The 17,876-nt window shown below is 38.9% G+C and overlaps 1 protein-coding gene across 5 annotated transcripts in view; it reads left to right on the forward strand.

Moving 5' to 3' along the window:
* The first annotated feature begins 14,824 nt into the window (after nucleotides 1-14,824).
* cfap20dc (CFAP20 domain containing) overlaps nucleotides 14,825-17,876 on the forward strand; it is a 50,829-nt gene continuing 47,777 nt past the window's right edge. For 4 of the 5 annotated variants that reach the window (XR_011991913.1, XM_023805462.2, XM_023805463.2 and 1 more), the window contains exons 1-4: nucleotides 14,825-14,909; nucleotides 15,161-15,208; nucleotides 15,340-15,401; nucleotides 15,614-15,703. Coding sequence is in view for 3 of the 5 variants with exons in the window: in XM_023805462.2 (XP_023661230.2) it covers nucleotides 15,381-15,401; nucleotides 15,614-15,703 (111 nt within the window). In the remaining 2 variants the exon portion in view is untranslated. The remainder of the gene's footprint in view (nucleotides 14,910-15,160; nucleotides 15,209-15,339; nucleotides 15,402-15,613; nucleotides 15,704-17,876) is intronic. The other variant, XM_023805465.2, reaches the window with a different exon arrangement.

A 17,876-nucleotide genomic window follows, 5' to 3' on the forward strand; every position in this document is an offset into this window, starting at 1 on the left:
GGGTGTTACCATCTGTAACGTTTGTGTGATCAGAATGGGGCATTTAGAACCTCAAAAGGGGGGCTTTTTCAATCGTTCCGACAAGAGGGCCAGATGCTCAAGCCCCTCCCCACGTGCCTTCCTGACAAACATACTTTGTCACACAACAACCTGAAAAAACTCTAACAAAAAAGTAGCATTGAATGATGCATCGCTTTGCCTTTCTAATGTTTCATCTTTCATGTGAATCAATGTTCCATTGGAATAACACCTATTCACTGTATAGAATATACTAAAATACATGTATTTACACACTGCGTGTACCCTTGGCATTTAGACCTGTTATTATTTACTTACAGTAATGTTACTTTTATTTTTTGCCTCATTTAGTCTGAAACAGAAAGGTAAAAAGAGGAGTAGGGGTGGATTCTTGAACAATATATCTCTATTATTTTGCATTCCATATTGTCCTTATGAAGATGGAATATACGTTATGTAGAGATACACAAGATATTGTGTTACAATTATTGGACACAACTTCTAAAATAATGGAGATGATTAGTTTGGTCGATCAGCCATTTTCCGTAGTGGAGGGTGAAGGGTTTCTTTGGCTCATTTACCATGTATAACCGCTCTCAAAATACCGACCTACAATGTTTATAATAAGGGGGCTTGCTTGAGGGCCCATGAATATGTGACTTATTTTGCCAAGGCCAGAGCTCAAACACAGGTACAGAGGCTTAGCCTGCTGCATCACACACCAACCCACTGGAAGGGGGAGTATGGTAGCAGGGAAATGAGGACATCTTAGAATGTGCAGAGAGGTGAAATAGTGCATTATCCCACACAACATTACAGACAGACATTCCATCTTTTGTACCCGTCTTTCTCTGCTGGCACAAGTATCCATATGGATCTAGGAACTAGGTGTCATGACTCAGAGCACACCAGCTGTGGAATGCTGACTACTTGGGATGATGAATCTCTAAACCAGAAACTGGCTATTCCGAAACCCACAGCTAGATGCTGGTCAACAAGAACCCTGACCCCCCCAAGCCACCCAAACCACCAGGCTAGTACCTGCTGGCAACTGACAGGAACAAGTTTTTTCTGCATCTAACACCATAAAACAAACCTCTAACTGAGAACCAACTGAGATCTATGCTCTAAGAGCAATAGCAATGACTGAGCAGTGAGAATTGCTCACTGATTTGCTTAAATAAGCTTTGGATCTAATTGGCATCTGTGAAACTAAGTTGCATTGACCAATGACTGGTTCATACAACACAAAACGTTCATAGGATAAAGCTGAACATAATGTGATATTGGCTCTTCCTTGGCCTGGCAGATCTACTGCTGCTTTATTTCCAATTACATTTCTTCCTCTCCTGGTTCTACCGAGCACTGACGGAGGTTCTCTGATGTAGTGGGTTTATTTTTCTTCTAAAAGGACTGAGAATCTTCCTTGGAATCATGGCCTCATGGCCTCCAACCTGCCTCTGCCAGGTTAAGATTGGGTCGTTTGGATCTCCCAGCAGGACAATGTTCCAAAGCATACCTCCTACACCACTGCATGATTCTCAACCCATGGTCTCGACCTAAATTTGGGTCACAGCAAGTTCTGAAAGAGTCGTGAGACAGAGTTGGAAATGTAAGTATTTTAAAAACAAGCTCCTGTGCTGATCCACGATCAGATTTCCCAGCACCAGTCCTAGAATTAACTTATATAAATGGGTCTTGGGTCTGCAAATGCTTAGCGCAAAACTAGTGAACAAGCCAAACCACAGATGCTTAATTTAAAATTCACTGGCAGATCCAATCAGATTTGCGCAAAAAGGCACTGATTGGCATAAATTTCAGAGCGTAGTTTGTGCCTGATCATAGCATAAGGTTAAACCTACAGTATACTTGATGTAGGGTCGGGACTGAGCAAAAAAGCTTGAGAACCACAGTCTTGCACCATACACTGACCACAGACCAAGGCCCTCCCAATCCCATAGACCCCATTCAAAGCTTGTGGGGTGAGCTTTAGTAGAGAGTCTGGAAGCAGGATCCAGGACCCTGAAGGGTCTGGAGAGATTTAATAAGGATAAATGATTTCAGATCCCTTCAGATACGTTCTCCCACCTCATCCAGCATTATAAGAAAAGACTGCTTGCTGCTAGTGGCAAAGGGTTGAATGCAGGGGGGGGGATAATTTTGCCAGGTATAATTTTGACTGGGAAGAAAAGTTAGATTTTTCCTTATTTTCAATAAATTTTCCTCTGTGAAAGGTTTGATTTCTCTCATAAGTTGAGTGTAAGATAAAGGTAGTGGACGATACGCTATAAGCGATGCATCGTCATTTTTACCTAGGATGACAATGTTGGAGGCCAGGACATGCTCAGCTAATTTCCAAATTGTGTGAATTTGTGATACTCTTATTTACTCTTGTTGAAGGTCTTATATATTGCCAACACCAAATCGCCTTTCTGAGGTTTATCCTTCATTTTCATATTAAAGGCACTGTCATAGCCCCGGGAGTGTGAGCAATTGCGAAGTGGCCGACACCTGCAACTTTACAGCAAATTCAATAGTTTATGTGCTTTACTGTCAGGGTCAGCATCCGTCTGTCCGAGTCTTTCGTGTTTCCTCCCCGTTTAGCCAGCAGATGTCGCTGGCCATCCTGTCCTCCCCGTTGTCAAAGTCTTCAGTGTGTTTCCCCTGATCCCCAGATGGCCGAATGGCTCAATGAGCTGAGCATGTGGCTACCTGCTAACTCAGTGTTTCCCAACCCAGTCCTCAGGGACCCCAGACGGTCCATATTTTTGTTTTCTCCCGGCTCCAAACATACCCATGCCAGGTATTCTGAGTTCTTGATTGGTTGGAAGCTGGGAAGGAGAAAAAATGTGGACTGTCTGAGGACTGGGTTGGGAAACACTGTGTTAACTCCTCAGTCATGTGTTCAAATTATGCCTCCTCTGTTTTTGTATTTTTGTAGATCTTCTTCCCTAATGTTTCATTTTGTATTACTTTTTCTAGTTCCTGTGTTTTGTGATTTGTATTCAGATTTGGTTTTTGCTTTGTGCCAGTGGTTGTGTTTTACCTGTCTGTTAGATTCTGTTTCCTAGTTTTAGTTTCATGATTTCGTTTTATTAGTTTTGCCTGTTTTACCAGCCCTTGTTAATCATTTTCACCTGTCCTGCTTTACTCTTGTATTTAAGTTCCCTATCCTGTTCTGTTCCTGGTGTACTGTAGTCATTGCTATTTTTGATCCCGTTTGTTCTTTGCTGTAACCAGTTCCCTTGTAGATAATTTTTATTTTGTTAGTTTACTTCATACCCATTTTTAGATTTGATCCTTCGTGGTCTGTTTGTTTTGTAGTATTCCCAGTGTTTTCTGTTCCTGTGATACACCCTTTTGTTCCTGTGGAGCCGCCAGTGGATCATCCACCTTCTTTCCTGCCTGCACCATGACCCGTCCCCATGTCAGAGACTCCCGAGATTGTGGCACTTTACTAATTTATTCTAATATTTTATTAGCCATTTTAGAGATATTGGTTGTGATGTGGCAACCCATTGAAAATTCTGCACAATCAAGCAGTGACTTAGATCCATGACAGTGGCCAGCAGCAATGGGCTTTTCATGTTCAGTCTGGAAACCACATGTCAGGAGAGCTCAAACGATGCAGCTGGTGACTGATAATTATCTCAGCAAGGGACGGGGCTTGTCTCCCCCAGCAAAGCTTAAAGCCCATGCTGGGGTGAAGCTTCTTTACCTTGTTCAGCAGACAGTACAGAAAACATCCCATGTCCCCCAGTTGCCCACTGGGCGGAAGACCTGCCTCCTCCTGAATCAGTGTCCACAGACATTCCTTCCCATAAAGTCTTTTCTGTATTCCTCCTTCAGCTTCCCACACATCCACTTCTCTCATGTTTTCTTGCCTGCTACATGTAAAAGTGATAATGAAATTCATTAAGGCGCTTGGAAGTACCCACTCATCTGTTTCATCCAGTAAAGGGCAGCAGTGAGTGTGGAGCTCGTTCCTCTAAGCATAGGGGAGTGATACCAGTTTACCACGAGGCGCGCACCAACAATGATGAAACTTTATTGATCCCTGTGCGGAAGTTCTCTTTTTGCCTACTTCATATTTTCTCCATGACTCACAGCAGGTGAAAGCAAGCTGGGTCGGCTACCTGTAGTGGCACCAATGGAGCTGTGAGTTATGGGCCTTGCTCAAGGGCCCACAGGCCTATGACTGTTCTGCTGAAGCTGAGCTCACAGACAGCCTTCCAATCACAGGCACAGAGGCTTACAGTATCCCACTGAGCCACACACAGATACTCACACACTCTGGGTCATTTTTTGCCCACTCATTCACACAAACGACATGCAAACTCCACACATGGATGAGGAGACTAAACCACAGCCCTGGAGGTACAGTATGAGTCCTATGCCAAGCAACTGTCCCTTCAAAAATCTCATTATTCCCTCTATTATTCACAAAGTTTAATTTAGCTCTTTAATTTTACCCTTGTTCCAAAGACGTGTATTTATATCACACAGACATGTATATCTCAATGACCCAAAATGTGTTATGTCTCTGCCATAGTACATGACTGCACATGGACTGTGATGGACTGCTATTCTGTTCAAGCTGCTTCTCAGTTAGCAGCTACAAGCTCACCTCAAGCCACAGCGGATAAACAATACTGCAAAAATGAGTGGATGGGCATGCAAGGCCAAATTTCTATAATGTCTAGATATGATAGTTACAATAATTTTATTTAAGAAAAAAAATGATACTCACAAAGGTTTTGTAAAAGAGCAGCAGTACTACAGTGCTGTACCAGAGTAATGATTTTTGGCAATATAAACCCATATACCTCAGGATTAATTACTAGTTACATTTTTATGTGTGTAGGTGTATTTGTTTTCTATGTGTGATAATTCAGGTTTTGCACTGAATATTACAGAAGGTAGTTTAATGAATGGAGTTATACTTCATTTATTTCATCTACTGTTTATACAGTACTATACTGTATAATGTATACAGTCAGTTGGAAGTTAACCTTGGGTTTCTCTGTTTTCTATATTCTACATGGAGAGCATTTTCTGTAGTATAAAGAATTCCATGCTTGTATTTAATACTTGCAGAAGAGTGGTGGCAAAGGATTTTCTTAGCATTTTAAATCATTGAGCAATTTTTTATCTATAGAGATTTAATGCAATTTTCTCTACATATTTTTTCCCCAGTAGTTACAATAAATATTGTGCTTTATGTAGCATTTAAGAGGAGCAACTTTCATATATTGACACTTTTATTAGGCAATACTTGTATAAATTAATAAGCCATGCTTTGTGATTTTTCTTAAATTTTATTTTTCAATTATAATGGCATGTGCAAGGTTTCTGCTGATTTCCATGTGTTTTACATGTGTTACATTTAAAGATATGAAAAATACTTAAGGTTTAATATTCAGCTACAGCTAAGGGACAGTTCTGTCAATCACTCTTTGGCCAAAACATGCGTGACGAAATTTAAAACATTTTAAAACAAATTTGAGGAAGCACTTCTTTACACAGCGTGTAGTTAGAGTATGGAATAGTCTTCCTGCTAGTGTAGCGGAAGCTAAAACCCTGGGTTCCTTTAAATTAGAGCTAGATAAGATTTTAACAACTCTGAGCTATTAGTTAAAGTTCTCACCAAACTAGCTTAATGGGCCAAATGGCCTCCTCTCGTTTGTAAATTTCTTATGTTCTTAAATGAATCACTGTTACATTTCTCATTGTTACTGGTGGTGAAATTCCTTTAGAATTGACCATAACTTGACTTGATTAGCTTAATTCTAAAAAACATGAAATGAGATTTGACCCAAAACTTGATGCTCCAAGGGTGGCAGTTCGAGTCCCAGCTCTGCTTACTGCCTATAGGGTGTTTCACATGTTCTCTCCCTGTTATATGGATACTCTTGTTTCCCCCCACAGTTCAGTGTCATACAGTTGCTTGGCATTTTAAAATTCCCTCTGGAGTGTGTTTGTATGGACTAGCCTCCCAACCACATACTTCCACCCCCGCAACATTGTCCATAGTGTGTTTAGGCAGTGGATAGAAGATGCTGGAAGTGCTCGGACACTGGATAGAAGATGCTGGAAGTGCTCGGACACTGGATAGAAGATGCTGGAAGTGCTCGGACACTGGATAGAAGATGCTGGAAGTGCTCGGACACTGGATAGAAGATGCTGGATGTGTTCGGACACTGGATAGAAAAACTTGCAAATGTTCCAGCATCAGTATGTTTATGCCAAAATGTTCATCCATCCATTCATCCATTTTCTATACCTGCTTGTCCTATGCAGAGGATCACATGGTTGCTGAACCTATTCTGGAAGCTACAAGGAATAACAGAACAGGGGAACCAACACATGTAAGAAGTGACACATTTAAATGTCTTTAACATTTATTAACATTTAAATCTGTAAAAATTCTATGTTAAAGAAGACTTTGATTTTAGAAATACGCTAATGTGGTAATATGAACGCTGAAGATTTAGATAGCATTAATTTTGTAATGTACAAAATAAAACTAGATTTTGTCTGCTTCAGTGAGTGAACACAGTAAATTATCATAAGGCATTAAAGTTACAAATGGCAGATGGTGTAAAAGAATTTACATGTATTTCCACTCACATAAAGTAGCAACTAAATCACCACTATATTATATCTATGAACGTAGATCATAAAAAGTTTACTTCAAAAAAGGTCACCGAAGTCAAATCTTCACAGCACTTAATGTATAATGATTTGCAATCTCTACAGAACATCTCAGAATAGACACAATGATACATTTACATACAAAAAATATGTGGCATCTTTTTATTGTTTAATAAAACATCAATTGGCCAGTCAACATGTTTGGGGTATTTTTTCCGGGGATGTGTTTAACATTGAGTGTGTCACTAATTAAATGTTAATCTATTGCGGTCTTCTTTTATAATGGCAGCAGGATGAGTCACATATAATTTAGCATTTTGCGTAATTCAAAAAACCTTTGTAATTATACTGTACATCAAGCCATTACCACAGTAATTACTGGAGTGAAATATTACACAAATGAACTCCTGGTGTATTTACATAAATACTAATGTAATATAATTGGTGTTTGGTAATTACCTCAACAATAGGGTTTAAAGTAGGTCAAAGTGAAAAACATCAGACAAGAGTAATGGCCTTAGGGGTCCTGAAAGACATTTGTTTGCATGAACTGTAAACGCTAACAAGGCTATCTATCAGTATTGGTTTGAGGCTGTGATTTATTTTTTTCCACATGAACTTGACAATTTACACACACAAGGCTTCCAGAGCTACCGGTTTCCTTTCAGATACTGTTTCGTCACCATAAAAAAGTCAAGGTGAATGTTTCATAACAATGTCCATGTTTGAAAGCCTTGAAACCATGCTGTCACAGCCTTCAGCAACAGTCTGATTTATATGCTCTTTCATCGATGTATGACACAGACCACAGATCCAATTTGTTCAGTTGAAACTACATTCATGTACTCAGATTTATCAATATTTTATACCTGAAATGACTGTTCTCTTTCAGCTGAGAGCTGCATACTTCTGTCTAGTCACTTGATTCTACAGCATGTTCTATTAAGAGTGACAGGCACCTAAATCCCTGATTTTTTAACACTTTTGAAAATTACAAATCCTGAAAAATTCACTTTCATAATTTTACGATTTAAAAAAACTTTTATATAGAAAAAAACATCACTAGTAACAAATTAAAATTGTTATTGGTCACATCAGTTCATTAAAACATGTATAAGTATACAAAATTCTACAAGTAAATATTATTTTACCACGGTGCCCATGTTTTTGGTCAGTCCTGTCATGATTACATTAGAACGTGTGTGATATGCCTTTAAGGTTATGACCCAAAGGAAGTGAAATTATTTGACTGAAGTGATGCTGATACTCATCGGAGGTGAGTTCTGTAATTGAATTGTATGATTTTTAAGCTTTTATTTTCCTTTGAGGAGGGCGAGGTAAAGGGACAGGCCCTGTCACACTAAAATATCCCAGAAGAAATTAAATTATTGTAAATCCATAACATGTCTGAAAAGGTTACTGAAATTCCCTGCTTGCAAGCTAAAGGTTTTAGCACTACCATGCTAACAAGCACGGCACTGGCAGTTAAACTGGCCGCCCATCAGACCAGGCTGTGTAACAGCGCCTTACATTATGAATGGCATAATGTAATGTTCTTTATAATACCTTTATTGCATATAATATGTATTAAACACATGCCATAGTAAAGCATTATTTGAATTAATAGACATTACACTGCAGATTTGAAGCTTTTTATGCCCATTGGATTTGGTCCCTTTGTTACCTAGGTAACACTGCTTTTTATATAATTTATATTTCAATTTATATCTAGATAAAATTGTGGTTTATATTAGCTTTGAGTAATAATGACTGTAATTATGTCAGTGAATTGTTAAATGAATTTTTAAATGATGTTTTTATATTGAATTATTGTGAGATTAGTTTATGTTTGAACTATATCAGATGTAACTAATATGAATTATGTCCTTGTTATATGTCCTTGGCTGAACTTCACCATATTAGTCTAATATTGTATTGACATTTTAATCATAATCATTAATTAACTAGGAATGCTTACCATAACTTAGGGAACACAAAACATAATTTGCCTGCATCAACAACATCCATAAAGTCAGTCCTGTCACGCCGTGGTCAGGTCTGTCATACAGAACATTATAATATAAAAATAGACTAGTAAATAAAATATTGATAAATTAATCCCTTTAACTGTGTAATTGAAGGTGGACAATATATCCACCAAGGCCGTAGCCATGGAGTCAACAAGGCAGTAATTTTAATATACACTTCTACATTTCTACATTTCACTTCTACAAGTTCTACATGTGCATGTCAATCACATAACATTTACTAAAAATACACTCAATATTCTTTGCTAACAAATAAATTTACAGTATGTTCACCATCTAAGTACCTTTATTAGCAAGAAAATCCCATATCTTTGATTCATCAAAGTAACCTCCTCTAGCAGTTATAATAGCAGAGAAAATTTTAGGTCCAGCCTTTTTCCCCAGCTGTGGTTAGAATGGTTTTCATCCCCACCAGTTCCTCCTGTAAGACGTATTATGTCAGTATATATGTTCCTACTTGTGTCTCACCCCTTAGTCCGATGATTGTAGACACTGGTGTTAGTTTGTGCTGCTCTCTTCCCCTTGAGCCTTCAGTTGTGACCCCCCGCAGTCCCCTTTGCTACTTTGTATCTTGTCCCCCAAATAAGCCTGTTTTAGTCTCCCCCTAAGCTGCCTCTGGGTTTTTCCTTGATTCCATTTGTGACAGTTCTAATATATACACGTTTGTCCGTGGCCAGGCCTGACACTGCAGGGGTGAAATCCGTATAATACTGCACTTTAATCAAGAATAAAACATTTTGAGATGGCATGATATGTGTTTCTCCTAATTTAACATGTCCTCCATTTGACTCAATGGTCAGATTCAAAAATATTTTTCCCCCAAGACTTCTGAAGCAGAAATGTCATTGTTAATGAATTAAGTTTTTAATTACACATATTAAACTTATTTGAGCACCGTTGTACTACTTGATTAGATCATAGCCATATATATAAATCATTCATGAAAGAAAAGTACGGCAGTCCTAGCAACAAGGACATAGCTTGATACTCTGGGTGTCCAAGAGGAATGTCACAGCAGCCAGGAGCAGAATGTCGGGTGGGAGGGGCAATGTCAAATAGGAGGGGTAATGTGGAGTAGGAGGCTAAGTGTGGGAGGGGTTTATAACAAGTGGCCTGTAATCATACTCTAACCCAGGGGTTCCCAAACTTTTCAGCTCACGACCCCCAAAATAACCGTGCCAGTGACTCGTGACCCCCACTATCCTCGGAAGTGGTTAAAATATACAAATGTTGCGCGCAACGGTGCACATGCGCCAATAGGCCTATCCAAACATGAGCATGACAACACAAAAGAACACAATGGTCTAACAACAATATAATTTTTTTTATAGTAATTTACTCATTTGTTTAATTTCAACAAAATATCCTATCCAAACAAGAGCATGACAACACAAAAGAACACAACGCTCTAACAACCATATAACTTTTTTAAAATAATAAACCCTTCCTACTTGACATTGTCCCGCCCACTCGACATTGCCCCTCCCACTCGACACATGGCTCTCAGCTGCAGCGATATACAGTATACAGTGGTTCCTCGGTTCTCAAACTCACTAGAACTCGAATTTCTTGAAAGTCGAACAAACAAGTTTGACCTAGAACTCGATCTGAATATCAGAAGTGGAACCATGAACGCTGATCTAATATAAATTGTACGTGCCAGGAAATGAGTCATACTACAATGCAATTCTTACTTGAATGCCTTCTTCACAGACTGGACAATTAACCAAATAAAGCAGCGCAACATTACAGTAACTAAACCAGAATAGCGAGCAGCGATCTCAAATCCGCGAAATCTGCACGGAAACGGATGTTTACCAATTTAAGGTAGTTAACTATTGACTTCCACTCGTACATTTCTGTTATTCAACATGATATTCAACATTTTTTTATAAATTTGAATTTGTGTTAATGATTTAGCCCAACTGTAGGCTAATGTATGTGTTCTAAAAGCATTTTTAAGGTAGGTTATAGGCTAGGCTATAATGTATGTTAGGTTAGGGGCACTGTATTAGAATGCATTTTCATCTTACGATATTTTAGCCTTACAATAGGTTTTGTCAGAACGTAACCCCATCATAACCCGGGGAGAGGTTATATTAATATCTCGTATGACATTGCATATTATACACAGGTACATGTTATACTCACTGCACAATAAATCACCTATTGTCTCTAAGACCTGTTGCAGATGTAACTTCAGGTTTACTTCCATGATCATTACTCCATCTCCTACACATAAAAATAGATCATTATCAGTTTGATATATAAGGGTCCCCTTATCATTTACAGCGCACGTTAATCACAAGGGCCCCTGACATAGAGAGCATAAGCTGAGGGCCCCCAGGGCCTTTTCCTTGCAGTGAGAATTAATTACCAGGGCTCCCATGCTCTCCGACATATACTGTACGTTGTGAACTGACCACCTAGAGCACTTGGCACATAATGCTATGCTCCTTGGTGCGTGCAGTGCAAGCTTAAGACAAGTGCACTTCAGAAATTAAGTTGTGAGCTGAGGACCCCTGGGTCCTCTGCATGGACTGTGGCACAAGCTGAACATCAGGGTCAAGCTTAATATCAAGGACAAGACATGACAATTTAGGATAGCAGGGGACTATGCTGCTTATATCACGTCTACTACTACTCTACTACATGTGGTAATTCAAAAGCTCACATTGTTTTCACGTTTGTGTCCAAGACAAATTTTTTTCATCTCCTTCTGTCACATAGAGTACACCCTCACTAGGCGATCCATACCGTGCCCAAACACCCCGAAAATCAAGTTTGTTTGACTTCTGTGATCGCTCCCTGCAGTGCCCCAGGCACCGTATGCTGAATAGTGGCCAGGTCCACTTGATGAGATGGGCCAGGTCACGATTCAGTTATACTCATGCACAGTATGCATCTAGTGTGATCACTAACCATGCCCAACCACGGAACGTAAACATGACATCTATAATGCAACTGACACATGCATGTGCACGTTCACTATACAAGGACCCGACCCAGAAAAAATGGATCGGGTAAATTCTGATTTTTGCTAGTGATAATCTGATTGTTTTATTTCTTATTCTTTAGTCATTATTTGTTATTTTTTTGTTGTTTTTTAATGTGCACTGATGTTTTTTTTGCTGCTATAACACCCGAATTTCCCCATTGGGGATCAATAATGTGTTATGTCGTATATATCCTGTGAAGTCATTTTCACATTTTAATTAAATATTATATATAGTAATTATAGAATGGTGTGTGAGTGTGCCCTGCGATGGATTGGCGCCCCATGCTGGGTTGTTCCCTGCCCTGCACCCATCACCCATAGCCTCTGGGATTGGCTTCTCACCCCCTGCAACCCTGAATAGGGCAAGCAGTTTCAGAAAATGGATGGATAGATGGATGGATATAATAATTATTATAACAATTGAATAGTTATTACTATCATTACTATTATACTTCTAGAGTAGCTGTGGTCTCACAAATGCGTTGTCTAAATATGACTTGCAGTCCAAATTGGGCAGCAACAGTTCTCACGTGAAGTAAACAAATCACTGTCACATACTCAATAAATGTATATGTGGGCCATGTGTCATCACATCCAAAATGACTCCAAATAAGCCCAAAATATGGACATTAATCTTGCTTCATTGTGCTGTGCGATAGCGCTTTTCTCCCATGTTTTCTTCAACATAAAAACTTGCACGGTTATGACACAAGCATGCTTGGCCCTTAATGTTATGCGCCGCGTAAGAGCAGACCAGTGGCAAAGTGTCGGCCCTGTGTCATGGTCTCGCATATATTAAACAGTAAGCTAATATTTGGTACTTGTAGTTAACATGTTGAATATTGAAAGATTGGCCAGAAGTAAAGACTTGGGGGAGATCAGGCCAAATTTGTTAAGATTTGATGGGTCAGAGCATTTTTGAAACAGTAAGACTTATGGAATGTTTATAGTCATCCATGGTGAGCACCTACTGAGAGTGGTTTGAGGACGGAAAACAACATCATCTGCTATCAGGGTGTTAGGCTACCCCATCTCATACAAACCAACAGATGGGCTACTGTGGCACAAATGGCAGATAATTTTGATGATGGTCACGGAAGTAACGTGTCATGACACATAGTCCATCTCACCCTGCTGCGTCTGAAGCCACATAACCAGTCATAGGGCACGTGCTAGCCCCTACCCACTGTCAAAAGCCCCTACAATGGGCGTGCAACCAGTGGGACTTCACCTCAGAACAATGGAAGAAGGTCAATTAGGCTAATAAATGTGATTTCCTGCTGCATCATGTGGATAGCAAGATACATGTCATGCATCTGTGGGATGCATTGGACTGACATCTCTGATCCATGGCTACATGGCTGCATACACAGCAGGACTCTTTGCACTGTGTCATGACCCATGACTCCCATGACTATAACCCTCCTGTTGCTTTATTCCAGACAGGATAACCTTCATTCACATCTTGCATTGACAAGTCTTGGTCACCCAACATCCTGTCAGCAGATCATGGATTTTCCATCCATAGACCGCAGACTCACCACAGCTGACTCTGAGCTTTTCACAAGCCTTGCAGTTTTGGAGATGCTTTGACCTACTTATCTATTCCTAACAGTCTGACTCTTAGCAAAGTCACTCATGTCTTCACCTCTGCCCATTTCTTCTACATTCAACATGTCAACTAAGAGCACCAAATGTTGGCAAACCATGTAGTATATCCCAGGCCGAAACATGCACCTTTTTAAAAAAAGAAAAATCACATTGTATAGGGGTGGTCTTAATGTTTTGGCTCATCTTTTGTTATGGATTTCTACTACAAGTACTTTTGTTGTTGCTAATCTGGATGCAATATTTAATTATCTCCATTCCCCAAACACTTTATCGCAGCACGTGTGCCTAAACAAAGCCATGGTTACCAGCTGTGCTTGGCTGAGGATTTTAGCCATACAAAAAAACAACAGACTGTTTTTTTAGACTTGGAATATTTTTCTTTTCACCTAACTAAATAATGTAATGTTCTGTGTAGAAGCACAGAACGATGTGCGCTTTTGCAGTAAGTGCTAAATTCCTTTCAGACTCATTTCAAAACTGTGAACATAAGAGAATTCATGGCATTGCTCATTTAAAAAATAAATATTAAGTGATTTTTTTCATTATATACGAACTCTTGGTTGTTGCCAGTAATAAAAAAAGAATGATTTATTGAGCGCACATAATTTTGTACATGATTGTCTTTTTCTACAAGTATGAGGAAAAAATGACCTTTTGAGATTACAAAGGCTGTCAGAAAAATTAAATGATTTCCATTTGGCAGTAATGAGAACACAGGAAAATGTGTCTCGCTTTGAATAATTACATTTTTTTACACTTATAAGGAGAGAAATAATAAAAGTCATCTTCCCCTTTATATCGAGTCTGCTATCTTGAGTATATGTATTTTTCCAAGCGAATAAGTTACATCCCTGTACAATACAAACTGAATGATGAATGTCAGCCATTTTAATGTAAATACACAGAACCTCAATGCTTAGTAAAGATACTGACATATTGTAAATGTTCCACATTTCAGGGGAAGGTTACAAACTGGGCTTTTCTAGTGTTAGAAGAATGGTCTGGGGATTGATTAATGAACCATCCTGTATATCATGTACTGCCTTGGAAACATGGACATTTCTGATAGTGAATTACAGTATCCACAGTGTATGATTATGTATGTTTATGTGCCCCAACCTTATGCTTTATTCTGCCTGGGGTCCCCCCTGTGACCCTACCAGGTAGAGGATGGATGGAATTTATCTATCTGTTCATTATTGATATCTAACCCATTCGTCTTAGATGGTTGTCATAATGGGGCCAGTGTGTAATTTATCTTGTTTGATAATTAATTTGAATCTATTCATTAGCCTACAATGTTTTTTTTTTTTTTTTTGTAATTCTAGAAAGGAACTTAATATTTTAATGTTCACACACCCAGTCCATTGGGACCTTTAGCAATATCATTGACATCAGAATATTCGTTCCCTGGTATCTACTATTCGTCTATCCCTGCATCAATAGCCTGCTTTACCAACGGCGCATTCAAAGGGCTTGTAGCGTCCTGTGACCATGGAAACAGGCCGCGCGGCCCCGGGTGGGGAGGCGAGCCTTTGCATTTTCTAACGTTTACCAGCCGATTTTTCCCCCGTCAGCAGGTAAACCCGTTTTCCAAATAGTGAACCTTACTTGACACGCTTATAACAATTAATAAAACGCCTATAAAAGGCTCAGCGTCATGACATATTAGTGGTTTGTTCGGGATCATGTTACCATGTACGGCATTATTTAGCTGTTTGCTATAGGCCTGGTTGTCAGGCTTTTGGTTACTGCAGCTTTGTGTGGCAGTAATGTTGCTGGCAATACTTTTTATAAGACTTGACTTGTTTTCTGTTTATTTTCTTTACAGGGTGGACAAAAGTGTTGAAACACAGTATTATGTAAACGATAAGTGCAGGTATGTAACAGAAGTTATTAGTTAACATACAGAGTGAATTTTCTGTTAATTAATTATACTTTATTAAAACATACACGGATATTTTGACGGTATGAAATTTGTAATGTAAATGCGTCGGACTCTTTCTTTAGCCGCTTACCTGATATTAAAAAGTGAAAAGTCAAAATAAGGAATGTTCAAAAACGAATATCAGGTAAGTCTGAATGTTTTAATAATAATAATAATAATAATAATAAAATTATGAGTATTTATTTATTTATTTTTAAAAAGAAGAGGTCTTTGCAACCTGCCTCTTTATCGTTTTAGCATTTCAAAAAAATATATACGTAATGTTTCATAAGACTGGTCTACAGAATCATTTAGATATGTATGTTGTGTAAGATTTTGTACCGTTTTGCTTCGCAGGGCGGTGCGGTTGTCGACATCTTCAGTGCTCAGGGAAAAGATCCCGTGGCCAAATGGAAACTTCATGGAGGGCAGTCAGCGATAAGCAAAGTGAGGTTTTATTTTAGCATACATTAATTATATTCGTCGTATGACTTCATAAAATAGACTAGGATCGAGACTAGCTTGGTTAAATAGCTCACGCCTACCTGACCCCAGATGCACGTCAGGCAAATTTTCTCATAGTTACATAGTATGAGAGCGTATAAGAGATAATTAAAGGGAAATGTATGTTTTGATGGTGAATATGAGTTCATATAGAAAGTATTTTAATTAAGTGAGAGTTGCTGCCTTTGGTGTATAAGAGCAGATTTTGATTTGCTTGTTTGATGTATATTGTCACTTTAACTTAAGATGTGTTGTGTAACAATATACCCAATTGTTGTTATTCAGTAAATGGGGAAACATTTTAGGCTTAACAGTGTTTTATATAAACTATTTGATTAAGTGATGTATACATTTGTTAAGATCAATGAAAGGCAAACATGAAGAAAAGATAGTCCTATATAATTTTGTGTTCTTGTAAATGCTGTCTATGCTGTTTTGTGCATATTTAAAGGTTTTGCTTGTCCTCTCTTGTAAAATATCAGTTTTTCTCCTTATGACCTCAGCCCTGATCATGATAGTATTATGATGCTGCTTTTTTGTGCTTCAGTACCTCCATTTGTTTAGAAAAGTGATATAAAGCTAGACTAGGAAGATAGAGAGAGTATAGACCAGGGCTGTACATCGGGGATGATTAGTGCAGTGCAAGAAGTGGGAACAGTTTACAAGCACTGTGTATATACTGTATATGGAGAGCACCACAGGGGTTAGGTGGGTAGCAATGTTGCCTCATACCTCCAGGTGGGGGTGAATCCTGCCCCTACTGCAAGGGTGTGGAGTTTGCATGCTGTCTCTGTGCTGCATGGACATCTTCCATCTTCCATGGACATGCAGGCTGGCTGGCTGCCGTCTCTAAATTACCCCTAGTATGTTTATCTTGTAGTCCTGTATAGTGTGTTACTCAACCTTTTGTGAAATGGACTGTCCTCCCTGGTATTCGCTGACAGGAAACGTCAGATAGCCATCAGTCTTAACACAATGCACAGGTTGGGAAATGTCTACTGCAATCCAGAATCGTGCATTTTTTCCCCACAAGTTTCAATGGAGGCATGTTCAGTTCATTGGGCCCAAAGAATGATCCGAAGTGAATCAGTTCACTGGAAAGATGGTTTGCTTTGTCAGTTATTTCTCTGGATGCTGAAAAACATTGTAGGTTTGGGAGTGGAAATTTGCGCTGATTCTCTGGGTATGAATTTCCTGCCAGGCTGAATTCACAGAGGGTGAATAAGAAGTAGGTGAGATATAATAAATATATTTCTGTTCACAGCAACCCATTAACTCTTCTAACACTTGAATATTATATCCTAAATTAAGAATTGATTCTTTTAGGTTATTTGGTTTTTACAGACACATTCTGGCACTAGCCCATCTTCAATGCTGTAAAATGCTAGAGATAGCTTAGTGCTGAAATGTATCCATCATTCGACATACTACAAATAAATCAATAAGAGAGTACACACTTGAGAGTTTGTTTTTTCTGTATTATGTATACTGTATACTATATTATAAGTCTTTATTTAACTCGCACCCAAAGATCCAGATGAAATGAAGCTGACTGATTGCTGTCCTGTAGCTGACTGGTATTCACTGCCTCCCCTATTGAAGACAAATCAGAAAGCCTGTAACACAAAGCTGTTTTCATGCAACGTTTCTGTACGTTATTTATAATTCAGTTATAATGTTGCTTTGTCACTGACCCAACATGCCCATACTTGCTATATTTTCTGGTAAGCTGAGCAGAACCTGCCCGACCCACGGGGTCAACCCATGCATCACTAAAACCCATATCTTCTGACGTCCAACTTCATGATGACCCTGGTACATGGACGCAGTCTACTTTACAGTAGTAAATTCCCCATTGCATCATTTAACAATTTATGTAAATATGAAATATGTTAACATGTACCTGAGGTGTGTCTTTAATTTGTGAAAAATAAAAATTCACCAAGTCATACCCATATGAATGAATGAATGTTACATTTATGTAGCACTTTTCAAGACACCCAAATCAGAATCAATGTGGAGCAACTTCAACCACCACTGTGTAGCCCCCACCTGGATGATGCAGCAGCAGCTATTCTGCACCAGTACGCTCACCAGACAGTAGCAAAGGTGGTGA

Source organism: Paramormyrops kingsleyae, chromosome 6, assembly GCF_048594095.1.
Source record: "Paramormyrops kingsleyae isolate MSU_618 chromosome 6, PKINGS_0.4, whole genome shotgun sequence".
NCBI lineage: Eukaryota > Metazoa > Chordata > Actinopteri > Osteoglossiformes > Mormyridae > Paramormyrops > Paramormyrops kingsleyae.